The 18,553-nt window shown below is 46.7% G+C and overlaps 1 protein-coding gene across 5 annotated transcripts in view; it reads right to left on the bottom strand.

Annotated features, from left to right (window-relative positions):
* The window catches only part of ELMO1 (engulfment and cell motility 1), a 525,893-nt gene that overhangs the window by 419,317 nt on the left and 88,023 nt on the right, over positions 1-18,553 (bottom strand). For 4 of the 5 annotated variants that reach the window (XM_077856191.1, XM_077856195.1, XM_077856194.1 and 1 more), the window contains one exon: positions 7,791-7,929. The exons of the other annotated variant lie outside the window; for it this stretch is intronic. In XM_077856191.1, the coding sequence (XP_077712317.1) occupies positions 7,791-7,929 (139 nt within the window). Of the gene's footprint in view, positions 1-7,790; positions 7,930-18,553 lie in introns of those variants that run through there. 5 annotated transcript variants of the gene reach the window in all.

Genomic DNA, 18,553 nt, shown 5'->3' with positions numbered 1-18,553 from the left:
TACAAGCTGTGCTGTTGCAGACCTGAATGTGGAGAACCCGGAAGCACATTGCATACCCCTCACCCCAAAAGCATTTGAGAAGGATTGAGCTAAAAAGCTGAAAATCATGCATCTCTCCCCATCGTCCTTCTTGGACCTGAACCTGAGGCATAACAGGTGTTAAGTCTTCCCAAGTGTTTGTCTGGTGTACAGGTAAGAGAGATGATCCAGGCCCCTTGCCCGCCCAGATGGCCTATGATAACTTTTTTTCTGAGTAGAATTGGGCTCTATGTCCTTGTATGGACAGGATGGAGTTTGTACTTGGAGTCATAAGCAACACATTTCATCCATCCCTCTTCTACATGAAATAATTTCCAAAGGTTGGTTAACACCTATGAGACTGTCTTTCTGTAGATTTCCATCTGGGCAGTTTCTGTAGGTACATGAAGGTTTATATAGAGAAATAATGTATCCAACAGAGAAGAACTGGTGACCTGCTAGCAGTGCACTTGATGAGCAGTTATTACTTAGATAGAAGTTACACTTCAAGCCAAGAGAGAACATAGAACCTAGACAAAGAGTATCAGGAGTGAGCACATGGACCAGAAGGTTAAGCACTGAGGCTGGGACAGATTTAGAAAAAAAGGAGAAAGGCATGGCATCATGAAGGGAACAACGCCTAATCAGACAAAGGGGGAGAATCTCAGAACCGCAGTTAATGAAGGGAAGGATGGGGTTTCAAGAAGATAAGAATGAGTAGCTCTGCAGAGTGTAACCAAGAGAGCGAGGCCAACCAAGGCAGAGTGAAGACCACTTGATTTAGCAAAGCAGAGGGCACTGCTGCCCTGAGAGGGCAGCTCCAGGGAGAGGAAAGATTAAGTAGATACTGATGCAACAAATATACTGACAACATGTAAATCAACTTGGAATTGAAAGGGGCACCTGGGTGACTCAGTGGTTGAGCATCTGCCTTTGGCTCAGGGCATGATCCCGGGGTCCTGGGATCGAGTTCCACATCAGGCTTCACGCAGGGAGCCTGCTTCTCCCTCTGCCTATGTCTCTGCCTTTCTGTCTGTGTCTCTCAAGAATAAATAAATAAAGTCTTAAGGGGATCCCTGGGTGGCTCAGCGGTTTAGCGCCTGCCTTTGGCCCAGGGCGTGATCCTGGAGTCCCGGGATCGAGTCCCACGTCGGGCTCCCGGCATGGAGCCTGCTTCTCCCTCCTCCTGTGTCTCTGCCTCTCTCTTTCTCTCTATCATAAATAAATAAATAAATCTTAAAAAAAAAGAAAAACTTAGAATGGAAAGACAAAAAAATAAAGCACACACCAGCAAGAGAACTCGTAGGTCAAGAGAAGGGTCTCCCAAGGTAGGAATAGAAAAGCTTATTGGTGAACCGCCAAAGAGACGAAGGTTGGGGCAGACCAAGCACCCTGGGAAAGAAGCAGGACCACCCTTCCCTCCTCTGCCAGCAGTGGGGGAGCAGAGGAGGAGAGGGGACAAAGGCATCACGGCTGCTGCCAGGAATGCTGGTGAGGGGGCAAGGACTGGAAGAAGGGATCACGGAGAAGTTCTAGGGAGCCCGTGAATGTTCCACAGCGCAAACTGGCTGCATGTGCAGTTAGAGCTCCCCCCTAGAATATAAGAAATAGTGAAAAGGAATAAAGGGGAAAGGAGAAAAAATGAGTGGGAAATATCAGAAAGAGAGACAGAACATGAGAGACTCCTAACTCTGGGAAACAACCTACGGGTGGTAGAAAGGGAGGTGGGCGGGGGTGGGGGTGACTGGATGACGGGCACTGATGGGGGCACTTGATAGGATGAGCACTGGGTGTTATGCTATATGTTGGCAAATTGAACACCAATAAAAAATAAATTTATATATAAAAAAATAGAGTTCTCCCCTATTGCTAGATGGTGCCTCCCACCCTAACTCTTCGGTTGTCTCTCCTTCCTAAACATTAAGAACATTAGGTGGAGGGCAGCCCCAGTGGCTCAGCGGTATAGCGCTGCCTTCACCCCGGGGCATGATCCTGGAGACCCGGGATCGAGTCCCACATTGGGCTCCCTGCATGTAGCCTGCTTCTCCGTCTGCCTGTGTCTCTGCCTCCCTCTGTGTGTGTGTGTGTGTCTCTCATGAATGAATAAATAAAATCTTAAAAAAAAAAGAACATTCGGTGGAGAAAGGAGAATGCAAGGGAACTGTCCATGGTGAAGAGCAGGTAAAAAGGAAAACCAGTGCATCTCATTTTCTTTACTTTAAAAAAAAGAATTTATCTTTTTATTAGAAAGAGAGCAAGAGAGGGAAAGAAAATGAGTGAGGTGGGGAGGGGCAGAGAGGGAGAGGCAGGCTCCCTGCTGGGCAGGGACCTCCCCCCACCCCCAGGCACTGCGGGGCTGGACCCCGGGATCGCTCGTGACCTGAGTGGACGCTCCCCCACTGAGCCACCCGGGGGGGCCACATCTCATGCAGTTGTGCTCACACCGGCAGCAACCAGGGCAACCAGGTGGCCTTCACAGAGCTGTTGCTCTGAGCCAGGCAATGTCCTTCATTGTTTTCACGCATCTCCCCTCATCTTCACAACAATCGTGAAAGTGGAAACCGATGATGTCAGCTTTACAAAGTCAAGGTACTGAGGCTGGAGGAGGGTATGTGGGGCTCAAGTGTGAGCGCTCTACCCCTGGGCCGACCTGCGGCGGGGAGGTCTCCAGGCTCTGGGCGGAGGAGTGAGGCTGCTCAGCCGCAGGAGGGGAGCACAGGTGGGCAGCAGCCCTTCGGGCTCCATGTGCCCCCCACAGCTGCCCCAAGCGCCTCTCGGAGGGCGAGCACTCAGCCACCCACCACACAGGTCACAGCAGAAGCACGAGCGAGCGGCTGCACCAGCTCACGTTCCCACCCACAGGGCAAGAGCCTTCCCCGTCCACATCCTCCCAGCACTGGCTCTTTCCCATCTTGTTAATTTTCACCCTTCTCCCTGGTGTGAGGTGGTATCTCATTGTGGCTCCAATTGGTATTTGCCTGATGGCAAGGGATGCGGAGCACTGGATGAAGAAGCTGTGGTCTCTGTATACAGTGGAATGTTCCTCAGCCATTAGAAACGACCAATACCCACCATTTGCTTCGACGTGGATGGAACTGGGGGGTATTATGCTGAGGGAAGGAAGTCAATCGGAGAAGGACCAACATTACATGGTCTCATTCATTTGGGGAATATAAAATATAGTGAAAGAGATTAAAGGGGAAAGGAGAGAACATGAGTGGGAAATATCAGAGAGGGTGAGAGAACGTCTGTCACATTCCCTAACTCTGGGAAACAAACAAGGGGTGGTGGAAAGGGAGGTGGGCGGGGGGTTGGGGTGACTGGGTGACGGGCACTGAGGGGGCACTTGACGGGATGAGCACTGGGTGTTAGGCTAGATGTTGGCAAATTGAACTCCAATTAAAAAATATACAAAAAAAGAACAAAGAAGCCGCGAGTGAGAGCCAACACCTGCTGACAGCCACCAGGTTGGTACCGCAGGCTCCACCTGTAAAAAAGCCCTTAGGGGCTCTTCCTGCCAGAGTGCAAACATAGAAATGGCTCCTCACAGTTCAGAAAGAAGACAAAGCAGTCTTCTCCATGCAGACATCCCCCTGAACCACAGGGGCATTGTTAAAGCAAGGCTGGGCAGACATGATCCCCCTAGTCAGGAAGCTTCCTCTTCCAGTTAGTCATAATTAACCCTTGACCCACTGATCAAGGACGGATGGTTTTCTGGGCACTAAAGAAGCAGCACTCCAAGGTGAAACCATCTACAGACTCATGCATGACTCTTTCTCATGAGCCCCTGGACCATGAGATGTGGGAGCCCCCGCATCAAACTCACTTAGTGCTCATCACACAGTGGACAAGGGGCCCCATCCCTGGCCAAAGGCATCCATGTCTCTGCAGCCAGGCTGGGACTATGCATTTTTCGTCAGCTCCCTAGGTGATTCTTGGGCACACTCCAGGTTGAGTCAGACCACTGGTTTCAGTTAACAGAGAGTGACAACACAAGTGGAAGGATACTCAAGGTTTTAGAAGACCATAAGATAGCAATGCCCAGCCCAACTTCCAGAAACAACCTTTTAGTGGCATAGTAGCCACTCAGGCTAAAAAGGAGCAAAGAGCCTTCTGAACAAAGGTAACACGCCATAGGAGAGAGGCAGAGGCAGGGTTTGTGACCCTCACTGAAGAAGGCAGAAATTAGAAGAAAACCCAAGTCACGATCATTTCTCAAGTCTTCACTGCATGTGCAAACACACTTCCAATCCTTGTGCCAACTTCAGACTCAAGAAACAACACCTGACACCATCAAGAAAAAAACACCTGACACCAGGACTGCCACTAGTTTCTTGCTCCAACTTCAGCACCCGTGGGGTGACCAAGACCTGGGATTCTAACTCTTTGGGTGGGTCTCCATAAGGCGATGCCCACAATTTAGCCAACTGTTTAAAAATTCAGTCTGGAGTGTAAATGAGGCCTGGCTTTGTGTCCTGCTTCGTTAACTGGCAAATCACTTCCACGAACCTCAGTTATCTGCTGCGTTTGTAAAACCAAGAATAACACAAGGAAACATCATGTGCCTTCTGATACAATGTCCCAAGAAGGACACAACAACATGTCTCTGGCATTTCACCCCAAAATGCAAAACCTGGGGGGAAAACAGACAGAAACTCAAACAGAAGGGCATTGCACAAAGCTGTCCTGTGCTCCACAAAATTGTCAAGGTCACAAAAGATAAAGTCTAAGGAAACTACCAGATCAATGGAGACCCAAAGGGACAGGACAATAAATGTAGTAATACATGATCCTGGAGGGATTTCAGACTGTAGGGAGAAACACCTATAAAGGACCTTATTGGGACAACTGAAAATCTTGACTATGGCCTATGGACTTTGAATTAGATGATAGTTTTGAACTAATGTTCAATTTCCTGGCTTTTATAAAGAGACTATGGTTATGTAAGAGAATGAGTCTGTTCTTAGGAAAGATGCACTGAGTATTTAGGTATAAAGGGGGGCGATGCCCCTAAATCACCCTCGGATGGCTCCGAAAAAGGATATATATTAAAAGGAGAGAAAACGGATGAAGTCTGTGAAGCAAAATATTAATAATTAAAGAATCTGGATAAAAGGTAGGCAGAAGTTCTTTGTACTATTCTCACCATTTCTCTGTTTGAAACTGTCCTGATATTAAAGTTACTCCTCAAAACCATCAGGCCATGAAATAACAACTGAGAAACCAGCAAAGGCTGAAGGAGACCGAGGAACCATGACAACTATATTACAATACAGTTGGCGTTCCTGGATTAGATCCTGGAACAGAAAAAGGACATTAGTGGAAAAACTGCTGACATCCAAGTAAAGTTTGAAGTTTAGTTACCAGTCATGTGTCATGGTTAATTTCTTAGTTTTAAGAAATGTACCGGGTTATATTAAGATGTTAACGTTAGGGAAAACTGAGGGAAGGGTATACGGAAACTCTCCATATGATCTTCGCAATCTTTTCTGTAAATCCAACACTGTTCCAAAATAAAAGAGATGATTTTAAAAAAGTATCAAGGCGCACAGCAAAGGCCATCGCCGAAGGCAAGAACAGGACACTGACTTCACAAACCTCTAAGAATGTGTATCAGGGGCTGCGGTCTTACAGCAGAGGTTCCCAAACACCTGGGGCCACGGAAGAATGAAAAGGAAATAATTCCCTAAACCACTGACCTAGAATCTCTTGGCATAGGGGCCCCAAGAACACTTAAATAAGTGCCCCAGGTGATCCGGATGAGACTCAGACTTGGGCACCAGGTATCCAGCTCAGCACTTCTCAAACTTAACTACCCACAGCAATCCCCTGGGGACCTAGCTAAAAACGCAGATTATAGGTCAGGAGGTCTTGTGGGGGCGGGGAGGTTCTGAGACTGCATTTCCAGTGGGCCCCCAGGTGAAGCCCAGACCAACTGTCCCCAGCCACAGAAGGCAAAGCCACAAGACCGAGGGGCCCAAGCCCACGACACTGGAACATCACGCCAGCCCAGGACCGCCACGTGGATGTGAGAGGACAACTTCTCTTTGAAGCCGTTGGTTCTCTCGGTTGTAGCCGAACCTAATCTAACTATATTTAGTCCACACCAAGTAGTTCCAGACATATTTTAAAATTCAACTCCTATCCTCTTCTTGAACAGCACATGAAAAAGGACATCTGTTACCTGACACAAAGGTAGAGAAGACGACCGGGTGGGCTTCTCTATCTGCACGGGTTGCTTCTAGAGCCTGGCAAAAACTACCCCACAGAGCAGTTAAAATGACAATGATGAGCTGGACTGATGACACCTTTTCTGACAACAATCCTAAAATGTTACCCTTTCTTACATTCACTCTCAAGCTCAACTAATTCTGATTTGACCTTTATCATTTATTTTAATGAGTCTTTTGCATCCGCACAATGCCATACAACTCTTGCAATATTCTTCAACCAGATAATAAAATCTGACCAGGGGCAAAAAAAAAAAAAGTGTAGATCATAATCATAAAATAGTATTGAGACCATAAATACAAAGTGGAGTTGCCATGGTACCCTAATTTTGAAAATGTCAAGGGATCCCTGGGTGGCGCAGCGGTTTAGCGCCTGCCTTTGGCCCAGGGTGTGATCCTGGAGACCCGGGATCGAATCCCACGTCGGGCTTCCGGTGCATGGAGCCTGCTTCTCCCTCTGCCTGTGTCTCTGCCTCTCTCTCTCTCTCTCACTGTGTGCCTATCATAAATAAAAAATAAAAAAATAAAAAAAAAGCCATCTAGATGTCTACATTATTTGCCTTATGAAACCCTAAGTGTACCCTAATTTTGAAAATGTCAAAAGCCATCTAGATGTCTACATTAGTTGCCTTATGAAACCTTAAGTGTACATTAAGTCTCAGCCTTGTTTCCCCCTTAAATCATTTGCTCTGCAATGACATAAGCAACTTTCCTGAGATAACCTGTAATCAAATCCAACCAAAGCTATACTGAAAGACTGTCCAGATCCAAGGTAAAGGATGTCTTTAAAGGTCAGGGCAAAATAAAATAAATAAAATAAATAATAATAATAATAAAAAGGTCAGGCCATGTAAAAAAAATCTTCTGGATATTTTTTCATTCAGTAAATATTTATTGAGTATTTATTACATGCCAGACAAGACACTAGACACGCAGCACATTTTACACTAATAATAAAATTATAATTGGTATAATTGGCTGGGATGCAAGAGTGAGTCCTTCTATACGGAAATAATGATCTCATTATTAAGCTGTTAATATAATGCACTTGTTGGCTTCTGCAAAAATCGAAGGGGAAAGTGAGTCAGAAAATTAAGTTTTGTGTTGCCTGTAATAAGACAATCTGCACATATTCATGAGCCCCTGCCAGGCAGGGCTGGGACAGCCTCCGCTGTGTCCACCGCGCAGAGCCCAGCCCACTGGGCCCTCCCGCCTCTCGCAGCCCCAGACACAAGCCCTGTATTGACACGGTCCAAGGGGATGTTGAACGAGCATAAAACCCCCATCCATCGCCACTGCATGCGGTACAGAAATCACACTACACTGCAACTATTATTGCACAGATTTTTCAACACAGACAGAGAGAGCAAAGGGGGTGGGGGGGTGGGGGAAGAGCTATCCTAAAGAAGTCTGGGAAAATTCCCAAGCAGAAAAAAAGCCTGAAAATAACCTGCCCGAAAGACAAAAAAAAAAAAAAAAAAAAAAAAAAACCAAAAAACCAAAAAACCAAAAAACCAAAAACTGGCCGCGGGCATGACTGACCTGATCGATTTCCATGAGTTTGGGGTAGGCCCCCGGCCATTCGATGGCCACCTTGACGATGTCCGCGGGGGGCGGCATCCTGAACCCGGGGAGTCCGAGGCTGGCAGGACCCGGATCCGACGGCCGCACGTGTCTACACCTAGCGAGGAACGACAGACAAAAGGAAGACAAGTTGCTCGGTGCCGATGCAGGGCGAATTCTGCTTCATCACTTCCTGTTTTCACTGGTGGTTTAGGTCTGAGGAGCCGCTCCGGGTGCAGGAGGCACACGGGCACCGCCGCCCCGCCCCGGCCCCGCCGTCCACGCGGCCCGACCCCGGCCCAGGCCCAGGCCCAGGCCCCAGCGCGGGCGCGACCCTGGGGCACGGCTCGGCTCGGCTCCGGCTCCGGCTCTGGCTCCGGCTCCCGCTCCTCCCGCGGGCTCCTCGCGCTCAACAGTCTCCGGAAGAGCCGATTGCCCAGGAAGTCAGGGCAGGAAGCCGCGTTTCTTTCAAGTGTTTTCTGTGTCACCAATGGAGCCCCGCACTGATGCAACCAGGATGCAACCAGGATGTCGTGAGCGAGGAGATGGGCCCGGGGTTTGCACACCTGCACACGCGCGCTCGGTGCCGCGTGCCCGAGGCCGGTATTCTGTGTCACCAACAGAGCTCCGCACTATAGCAACCAGGGTATCATGAGCAAAGGAGACCTGCCCCAGAGTTTGCACACCTGCACACGCGCGCTCGGTGCCGCATGCCCGAGGCCGGTATTCTTTGTCACCAATGGAGCTCCGCACTGATGCAACCAGGATGCAACCAAGATGCAACCAGGATGTCGTGAGCAGGAGACCTGCCCCGCGGTTTGCACACCTGCACACGCACGCTCAGTGCCGCGTGCCCGAGGCCGGTTTTCTGTGTCACCCATGGAGCCCCGCACTGATGCAACCAGGATGCAACCAGGATGTCATGAGCGAGGAGACCTACCCCAAGGTTTGCACACCTGCACACCCGCGCTGGGAGCCACGTGCCCGAGGCCGGTTTTCTGTGTCTCCAATGGAGCTACGCACTGACGCAACCAGGATGTCGTGAGCAAGGAGACCTGCCCCGGGGTTTGCACACCTGCACATGCGCACTCAGTGCCGCGTGCCTGAGGCCGGTATTCTGTGTCACAAATAGAGCCCCACGCTGATGCAACCAGGATGCAACCAGGATGTCGTGAGCAAGGAGACCTGCCCCAGGGTTTGCACACCTGCACAGGCGCACTCGGTGCCGCGTGCCTGAGGCCGGTATTCTGTGTCACCAACAGAGCTCCGCACTGATGCAACCAGGATGTCGTGAGCAAGGAGACCTACCCCGGGGTTTGCACACCTGCACACGCGCACTCAGTGCCACGTGCCCGAGGCCGGTATTCTGTGTCACAAATAGAGCCCCGCACTGATGCAACCAGGATGCAACCAGGATGTCGTGAGCAAGGAGACCTGCCCCGGGGTTTGCACACCTGCACAGGCACACTCGGTGCTGCGTGCCCGAGGCCAGTATTCTGTGTCACAAATAGAACCCCGCACTGATGCAACCAGGATGTAACCAGGTGTCGTGAGCAAGGAGACCTGCCCCATAGTTCGCACACCTGCACGTGCGCGCTGGGTGCCGCGTGCCTGAGGCCGGTATTCTGTGTCACCAGTGGAGCTCCGCACTGATGCAACCAGGATGTCGTGAGCAAGGAGATCTGCCCCGAGGTTTGCACACATGCACACGTGCGCTCAGTGCCGCATACCCGCAGACGGTATTGTGTGTCACAAATAGAGCTCCGCACTGATGCAACCAGGATACAACCAGGTGTCGTGAGCAAGGAGACTTGCCTCGCGGTTTGCACACCTGCACACACACACTCAGTGCCGCGTGCCCGAGGCCGGTATTCTGTGTCACAAATAGAGCCCGGCACTGATGCAACCAGGATGCAACCAGGTGTCGTGAGTGAAGAGACCTGTCCCGTGGTTTGCACACCTGCACACGCGCGCTCGGTGCCGCGTGCCCGAGGCCGGTATTCTGTGTCACCAATAGAGCTCCACACTGATGCAACCAGGATACAACCAGGTGTCATGAGCAAGGAGACCTGCCCCGGGGTTTGCACACCTGCACACACACACTCAGTGCCACGTGCCCGAGGCCGGTATTCTGTGTCACAAATAGAGCCCGGCACTGATGCAACCAGGATGCAACCAGGTGTCGTGAGCGAAGAGACCTGCCCCGTGGTTTGCACACCTGCACACGCGCGCTCGGTGCCGTGTGCCCGAGGCCGGTATTCTGTGTCACCAATAGAGCTCCACACTGATGCAACCAGGATGCAACCAGGATGCAACCAGGATGTCGTGAGCATGGAAGGAGACCTGCCGTGAGGTTAACACACCTGCACATGTGCGCTCAGTGCCGCATGCCCGAGGCTGGTTTGTGCACTGCGCCGTTGGGGCACAGCCAAACCCCGAGGCAGAGAGGGCGGCCTTCCCACCTGGACCTTGAATTCTCCCCGGAATGAACAGTGTGGCTTTCTCGAAGGAAGATGATCCCCAGCAGCCTCTCCCAGATTAGCCCAGTTCTCTAGGATGGTTGTTTTAACTTAGTATTTTCCGATGGGTGAGATATTCATATGATGCGAAACATAAATGTTTGTGTGTGTGTGTGTGTGTGTGAGAGAGAGAGAGAGAGAGAGAAAATATAGTGTAGCATCTCCCTCCTCTTATGGTTGCACATCCCCCCCCATAGCCATGTTTACCCCTATGTCTCCAGCTACCCAGTTCTTGCGTGCCCCTCCAGAAAGTCTTCGCGTGTACATAAGGCAGACGCAAAAATATATTACATCCCCCCCCTTCTTTATAAAAAAGAGGCAGCATTCCATACCATTTTTTTTCACGTTGCCTATCTTCTAAATCTTTGGATATCAGTGCAAATAAAGCAGCCCGGCTCCTTTTACAGCTGCATAGTAATTCTCTAGATGGAAGTCTCCTATAGGAAGAGTTAGTTCTCTATCATCTGGGTGCTCAAGTGATTTCTTACTCTTAGCTATTACAAATGAGGCTGTGGTGCGTGGCCTTACGCATGCATCATTTTACGCATGTGCAAGTACCTCCTTACAATAGCTCCACAGAAGTGAAATTGGTAGGTCAGAAACATATGTACTTTCATTTTATTTTATATTTTTTAAAGACTTATTTATTTGAGGGGAGGGCAGAGGGAGAGAGAGAATCTTAAGCAGACCCTCTGCTGAGTGCAGAGCCCAACTGCCGGCTCCATGTCACCACCCATGAGATCATGACCTGAGCTGAAACCAAGAATCTACTGCTTAACTGAGTCACCCAGGCATCCCAAGCATATGCAGTTTTACATTTTGATAGCCATTTCCAGATATCCCTCCATAGGCATTGCACCAATCTGTACTCTCCCCTCACAACCCCCAGCAATGGATGAGGCTGCCTATTTACACACAGCCTCACCAATAGACTGAACATTTGCACACGTGACTCACTGAAAAAAATATACCACATGTACTTTTAATGTGTATTTCTCTTACTGTGAGTGAGGTTGAACATAAAGAGGCAAAGTCCCATGTCCACTTTTCAGTGAACTGTCCAAATCTTTGGTCCCTTCTCTATTGGGTTCTTGGTCCTTTCTTCTTAGAAATGGATCTGTGTATGAAGACTCTGATCAAACATGTGCATTTGGCTCTTTATCAGACCAGAGTAGGCCTTGTCAGTTATCACCCCCATCTCAGTGGCAGCTGAACATCACTGAGATGATGGAGACAACAGACGATGATGGAGACAACGGACAATGGCGGCCACCTGGCCAACACCGACAGTTACGGACATAACTAACTTCACCAAGCTGACAAGTGTAAGAAATGAACCAAAACAAAACTGCTGCTCCTTTGGCCAAGAATGATGAGAGAAGCCTGCTGTGAAGCCAATCGGTGCTAACCAGCGAGAGCAAATCTACAAAGCAGTGGTTCTTTTCAACAATTACTGAGCCCTACCTATTCTGTGCCAGGCCTGTTCTCGGTGCTGAGGAAACAGCAGCAAATCCAGATGTTAGATGGCTCAAGGAGCAAAATGAGAAACAGAGAAGGAGCATCTGAAGCATGTGATCGTATCTGCATTTGAGAGGCAGAAGTGTAATGGTAAATAGAGAAATCAGGGAAAGCTCAGCTCCGCTGAGAAGGCAGCATTTGAGTAAAGGCTGGTGAGAGAAAAAAAAAGGGGGGCTGGTGAGAGGTGAGGATGTGAGCCAGGAGGAGATCTGGAGAAATCATGTTGAAGGCCAAGGAAACAGATAGTGCCAAGGCTCTGAGGTAGGAACAGGCCTAGCATATTCCTGAAACAGGCAAGTGGCTGAAACCAAGAAAGGGCAAAAGTAGTTCTAGTAGCAGCTGGGTCATAACTTGAGAGGTTCATTCACCACACACTTGAGTCCCTAGACCCTCTTGGTTTATGAGTCCTAAAGAAGAAAGTTCATGTCTGTGCTCATCTATTCAGAGTGTAAACTGGTACAACTTTCCAGAGGTCCTTTTGGCAAACTACCAAAAATCTTACAGTTTCTCCAAGTTATTTTACTTTTCCAGAATATTTCCTCAAGAAGTAATTATTCACTTAACCTTAAATGACAATGCTATTTTGGTTATGATTCCCCAAACTTGAAAACAATCGAATATTCTCCAACAGGGATTTGTTAAATAATTATGAAGTCTCATATATGCAAATACAAGTAGACAATCTGTACTGAGGCTTTCTTCTTCATAGTCTGCACCGTCTTTTACTCACTTGAGAATTCTATGAACCATGTATTACGTCTATACCACATTATCTCAATTCAGGATCCAGATGAGTTATACACCTTAGAATAAAAACTAAGAAAACAGGTTTTAACATGGAAATAGACTGTGTAAATATCAGGTAACACTATTCAAAACAAAGAACACACCATCTTGAGGGTCAGGAGAATTCAAAATGAAAATTAAAATGCGTTTTGAGCACCCTCTTCCCACCTCTACACAAAATCATCTAGAATTACACTAAAAGGGGTCATCTAACCCCCCAGGAATCAAAAACCCAGGGTGTTTTACTTCCCCTTTAACTGGTATTTATTTCTCAAAGACCGTTGAGACAAAACCTGTTGGACAGGTGAGAGTACAATGATGTGGCTTTCCCTGAGTCTCCGTGGAGAATAAGAAAGCTGCAGTGTACAAAGGAGCCTTTGAGAAAGCCAAGAGTCTGGGGGAAACCCCTGGGAATTCACTTGACAAGTCCAATTAGATCTCATCAGCATTGCCCACACTAACAAACAGCACAGACGGGGCTCCCTCGGGGTAGAGTCAGGTGCACAACTGCAGAATGAATAATCCAGTCCACATCGTTAGCCTCAGAAGTCCACATTTTATCCTCTTGAATTTATATTGGCATGAGGAACAGTTAATTCTCGCTCATCAGAGCCACCAGCAGTAAAACTGAGCCTAATGTTGTCGGAATTGCCCAGTAAATATAAGGCTCATAAATTTGTGTAAACAGCCTGATAGAATAATTCTTATGCAAACTAAAATTTAAGACCCTCTGAAGGGAAGTCTCTGCAGCTGGCTAGATACTCCTCCAATCATTCTGTCTCTGAAGGTAACTCTTGAGTCCCTGGAGGCAGCTGGGAAATGGATGGAGAATTCTACAATGTCCCTGCTTGCCTGCTGATTGGTTTCCTTGATTCCAGTTTTAACTGGAAGATTCTACAACCTTAATATGCATGTCAAATGGCTTGTTGATTGTTGAGTGATTTTAATGAGATAAGAGGAGTCACTTTTTATTTGGGACTTAGATACTAAGTCCGCCTGTCAGTTAGATGTGGCTCCATAACCCTTGAGCAAGTTGAAATTTTATCATTCTGCTGAATGTCTCCTTCTTAGCTGTGGGCCACACACGTTTCCAAGACAACGGAGGGAAACCACTCTTAATTCCATCTAGAGGGACGCCTGGGTGGCTCGGCAGTTAGGCGGTTAATGCATCTGCCTTCGGCTCAGGGCGTGATCCTGGGGTCCCGGGATCAAGTCCCACACATTGGGCTCCCTGCATGGAGCCTGCTTCTCCCTCTGCCCGTGTCTCTGCCTCTCTCTGTGTCTCTCATGAATGAATAAATAAATAAATAAATAAATAAATAAATAAATAAATAAATAAAATCTTTTTAAAAAATCCGTCTAGAAATCTGTCTCTACACATTGTTCTTCGCCCAAAGTTCTACTTATCTCTGAATTTGAAGCCATCTCACTGTTACATTTCTACATCTTTTTCCAGTCAATTTGATTAGGTTTGGATGCATAAAGTTCCCAAATAACCTGATTTTTTCCCTTTAATTTCCCATATAGTTTTTGCTTTCAAAATATAATAGCTATAAATAGCTTTAAACCCTTTTATCATATTTCTAGTCTTTGTTACACCAGCAAACCCCATTAAAAGAGGGGGAAAAAAAAAACAAGCCTAAGAGGACATTCCTATAGGAACTGTGTAATGGAAAAACTAACACACTTGCCTGGGTGAACTGTGTGCCCCACGGTTGCACTGAAAGGGCCTGACAGATGGGCCAGTAGAAGCCAAAAGGCAGATCAATGGGGAATAAATACCTAACAGCTGGATAAATGATCTGCCTCAACTCCTCTGTCCCTTCCTTCCTCCGCAGGAAAACTGTCCTCTGCCCCACTGGCCATCATTATCTATTGGTGGCAAATGATTATTATGATTATGGGAATACTGGGGATAGAGAGTTTCAATAACTTCCTCAAAATATTTACATACTCCCGAGGTGATGGAGGCCCCTTCTAACATGATTGTCAGCTACTGTGGTCCCCTGAAAATTCATATGTTGAAGACCTAACCCCCAGTACCTAAGAATATGAGTATATATCGAGATAGGGCCTTTAAAGAGGAAATCAAGTTAAAATGAGGTCATTAGCATGGGTCCTCATCCTATCTGACTGTCCTTATAAGAGGAAATTTGGACACAAACAGGTACACAGGGACAAGCATCCGAGGACACAGTAAGAAGAGGACCATCTACAAGTCAAGGAGACAGGCTTCAGAAGGAACCAACGATGCCAACATGTTGATCTCAGATTTCCAGCCCCGAGAACTGTGAGACAATGTTTCTGTTGTTGAACCCATCCAGGCCATGGTGCTTTGTTATGGCAGCCCTAGCAAACCAATATAACACTGAAGACAGAAAGCATAAAGAAGAAGCTGATGATTTCTCACAAAATGCTTAAAATTCCAAAAAGCACCATAAAAATTTAAAAATAAATGATAAAACCATCAAGAAAATATCTGCAACAGCTGTGACTTAATCTAGTCTAAATATCCTTAATAATGATCTCCTATAAATATATTAAAATAAAACACTTGCAGAACCTAAAAAAAGGAAATAAGGTAAACCACACAAGAGGAATTGTATGATCAATAAATACCCCAAAGATCACTCTTAACAGTAATAAGAGAAATGCAAATCAGAACAGCAAATCAGAGGCACCTGGGTGGCTCAGGGTTGAGGGTGTGCCTTTGGCTCTGGGCGAGATCCCAGGCATGGGGCTCCCCACAGGGAGCCTGCTTCTCCCCCTGCCTGTCTCTGCCTCTCTCTGTGTGTCTCTCATGAATAAATAAGATCTTAAAAAAAAAAAAACAACAACAAATCATACCTTTGTTGTCTATCATACTGGCAAGAAATAAACGTTTATTGACTGGTGAGCATGTGGGCAAAATGACACTCTCATACATTGATGCAATCAAGAAAAAAAAGCAAAAACCCTTTAAAAATAAATAAAATTAATCTATTTTTAATCCACAAAATGTAGGGTAATAAATTTGTCTATGAGAAGAAGATCTGTTCTCATGAAACCACTAAAGCAGCGTTTCTTAACCACAGTGCTACTGACGTTTTGGATCAGAGAATTCTTGCTCATCCTTGGCGCTGCAGGACTTTTAGCAGCATCCTTGGCCTCTACCCAGTATTAGATGCCAGTTACACAATCAAATGATTGCTTAGAAGTTGGAGACAATCAAAATGTCTCCAGACCTTGCCAGATGTCCCTTAAGAGACAAAATCATCCCTAGTTGAAAAGCAGGTCACTAAGGTTACTGATTCTAATCTTGCTTTTCAAAAAATGTATTACATAAACCAACTTTACAAAGTGGACAGTAATAGTCATAAATACATTATTTTAACTGCAATAAAAGAGGGAGATGAGATGTAGGACAAGATTCACTTGAAGAAATAAAAAAACATTTTTTTTTTAAGTTGCTAAAAATAGGGCACCTGGGTGGCTCAGTGGTTGAGCATCTGCCTTGGCTCAGGTCATGATCCCAAGGTCCTGGGACCAAGTCCCACATCACGCTGCCCACAGGGAGCCTGCATCTCCTTCTGCCTATGTCTCTGCCTGTCTCTTATGAGTAAATAAATAATATCTTTTTTTTTAAGTTGCTTAAATCAACAGGAAAGAGAATATACGTAAAAACATGACAACCCTGATACCACTTGAGGACAATTTTGTATCCTTTCACTCTAGCACGTCTTCCCTCACACAGAGCTCCAGAGAACTCTTGTAGCTTTGGTTTTGGTCCATCTCATGAGCTTTCCCACCGCTCCTCTCCAGGTATCAGGTCCTGCCCCACAACCAACAGTGGGCATGTGTGGGGCCGATGACAATACCCATCTCCCTGGCAACAGTGATTGACTAGCCCAAGGGACAGACACATGATCCAGGCAACTCAATTTCTGCGGATTGCTCTATGAGGCCTGGAAGGGAAGAGTTCTCTCTTTCTGGGGGGAGTTGTTTGGCAGCCGTCTTCCCTCCACGGGGTGACAAACCGTCTGCGATAGGAAGGAAGGGGGCAAGGAGAGACAAAAACAAGCAGCCAAGAGAGAGAGGAAAAGAGGACAAGAGTCCTCCCCATGCTGAGTTCCGGGCTCCTAACACTTTTTCTTCCATTCTCTGAGCTCTCCTAATACTCTTCTTAGATATATGAGCCCATAAATTCCCTGTTATGCTAAGTAAATTTGAGCTAGGTTTCCATCACTTATAATAGAAAAGCTTCAAACTAATACATCAACCCTATCATATCTGTTTATTGCCCCAAGTTATAATCTTGCCAGTCCCTTAGAGAGACAACTGGCACACAAAACACTGAAGTCACACAATCTAACCGTGGAGCTACACAGGAATGACATTTTATTAACCAGTTCTAGGGCTCAGATACCTGCAATGTCCACATTTCTGATGGAGCCTTCAGTGCCTAGGAGCTACTTTTCCTCTCCTGGCTTGCAACCAGGAGTCATGCAGGCATTTGAGGAATTAGTCCTGGCCTGGCATTTCCCACAATACTATTTCCTTCAGATAAGTAATGCGATACAACAAAAAAAAAAAAAAAAAAAAAAAAAAAAGAAAAGAAAAAAAAAAAAGAAGAAGAAGCAGGAGAAGAAAAGGAAAGAAAAAGTTAAATCTCTTGTAAAACACTGAATGAAATAATAGCTAATTATGGAACCAACTAGTTCACGTACCATATACTTTTCATAGTGACCTTATGAAATAGGTACTGTTACTAAACCATTTTACAGACTAGGAAACTAAGATGCACAGACACTGAGTAACTTGTCCAATATCTCATATCCCAATGTGGAGGCCCGCCAGGACTCAATCCACATCTGTCGGATTCCATCGCCCATGTTTTTAATCACTATACCACATTTTTTAAAAGGTTCCTTTACCATAGGACGCTTTGGACTTTTAATGTAATATATGTGTCCTGTGAAATTTTCCTATGCAATACATAATATTTCCCAAATGAGTCTTTCTAGAAAATTCTTTTTTTGTTCTTCCATGGAGCATCTTGTGGCACCGGTTTCACATGGGACACACTTTGGGAAATGATGCTTTGAGACCACTCACCTCCTTTGTTTCTCAGGAAACAAAGAAGTGCTGAATAGTCTTGGCCAGATACACAGTGGAAAGTAGCAGAGAAAACTTTTTCCTTTCATTCCATGTTGAATTATCATCACCTGCATCTGTGGGATTATCTCCAGGAAAGGAGCCCAATTCTTTTGAGTAACTCTTTCCAATTCACATTGGACAGTAAAAAAAAAATTCAATCAGCTATAACTTCTACCGTGCAAACAGGCAGAAAACAAAGAGCAGAAGAAACAGTATTTGTTATTTGTGAAAGCTTGGATTCCAACATCTCCCTTCCTGCTTTAAAACTCTAGATGGTGACTCAGGGCCTATCTCACATGAACTTCCCAGTCTGGCTCCTGCCTGCCTCTGAGCACCACCAGTGCCCCCTGCCCACCAACTGCACTCCTGTGCCCACCCCCAAATACACTCGCCACAACTCTAAGTCATGGAGAATACGTTTTTTCTTTAAGATCTCTGACAGTCCTTTTGCAGTGGCTGTGGGTAAAGCTGCATGGAGAAGGCAAGGCCCAGACTGGCCAGGTCAGGATTCGTCTCCAGTTTGCCATGCTCTACTGAGTGGAGGAAAGGCACCGAGACAAGTAGTGGCTTTCTTTCCTCCTCAAACTGCTGGCCATTTCCTGGGCATGGCAAATTCTTGTGCCTCCTGCCTTTGTTCATAATGTTCCCTCTCCCTGCAATGTCTTTCCCTTCCACCCTCGGGTTGGCTTCAAAGAGTCCCACCTAGGCTTCAAAGCCAATCTCATGTGCCAGATCCTCTGATTTCCCTGACCCCATAGCCGCCCAAGCTGAAAAGCAACTGCC

This window comes from Canis aureus, chromosome 18, assembly GCF_053574225.1.
Source record: "Canis aureus isolate CA01 chromosome 18, VMU_Caureus_v.1.0, whole genome shotgun sequence".
Taxonomy (NCBI): Eukaryota; Metazoa; Chordata; class Mammalia; order Carnivora; family Canidae; genus Canis; species Canis aureus.
The sequence above is the reverse complement of the archived record's forward strand: the minus strand, read 5'-3'. Positions and strand labels throughout refer to the sequence as shown.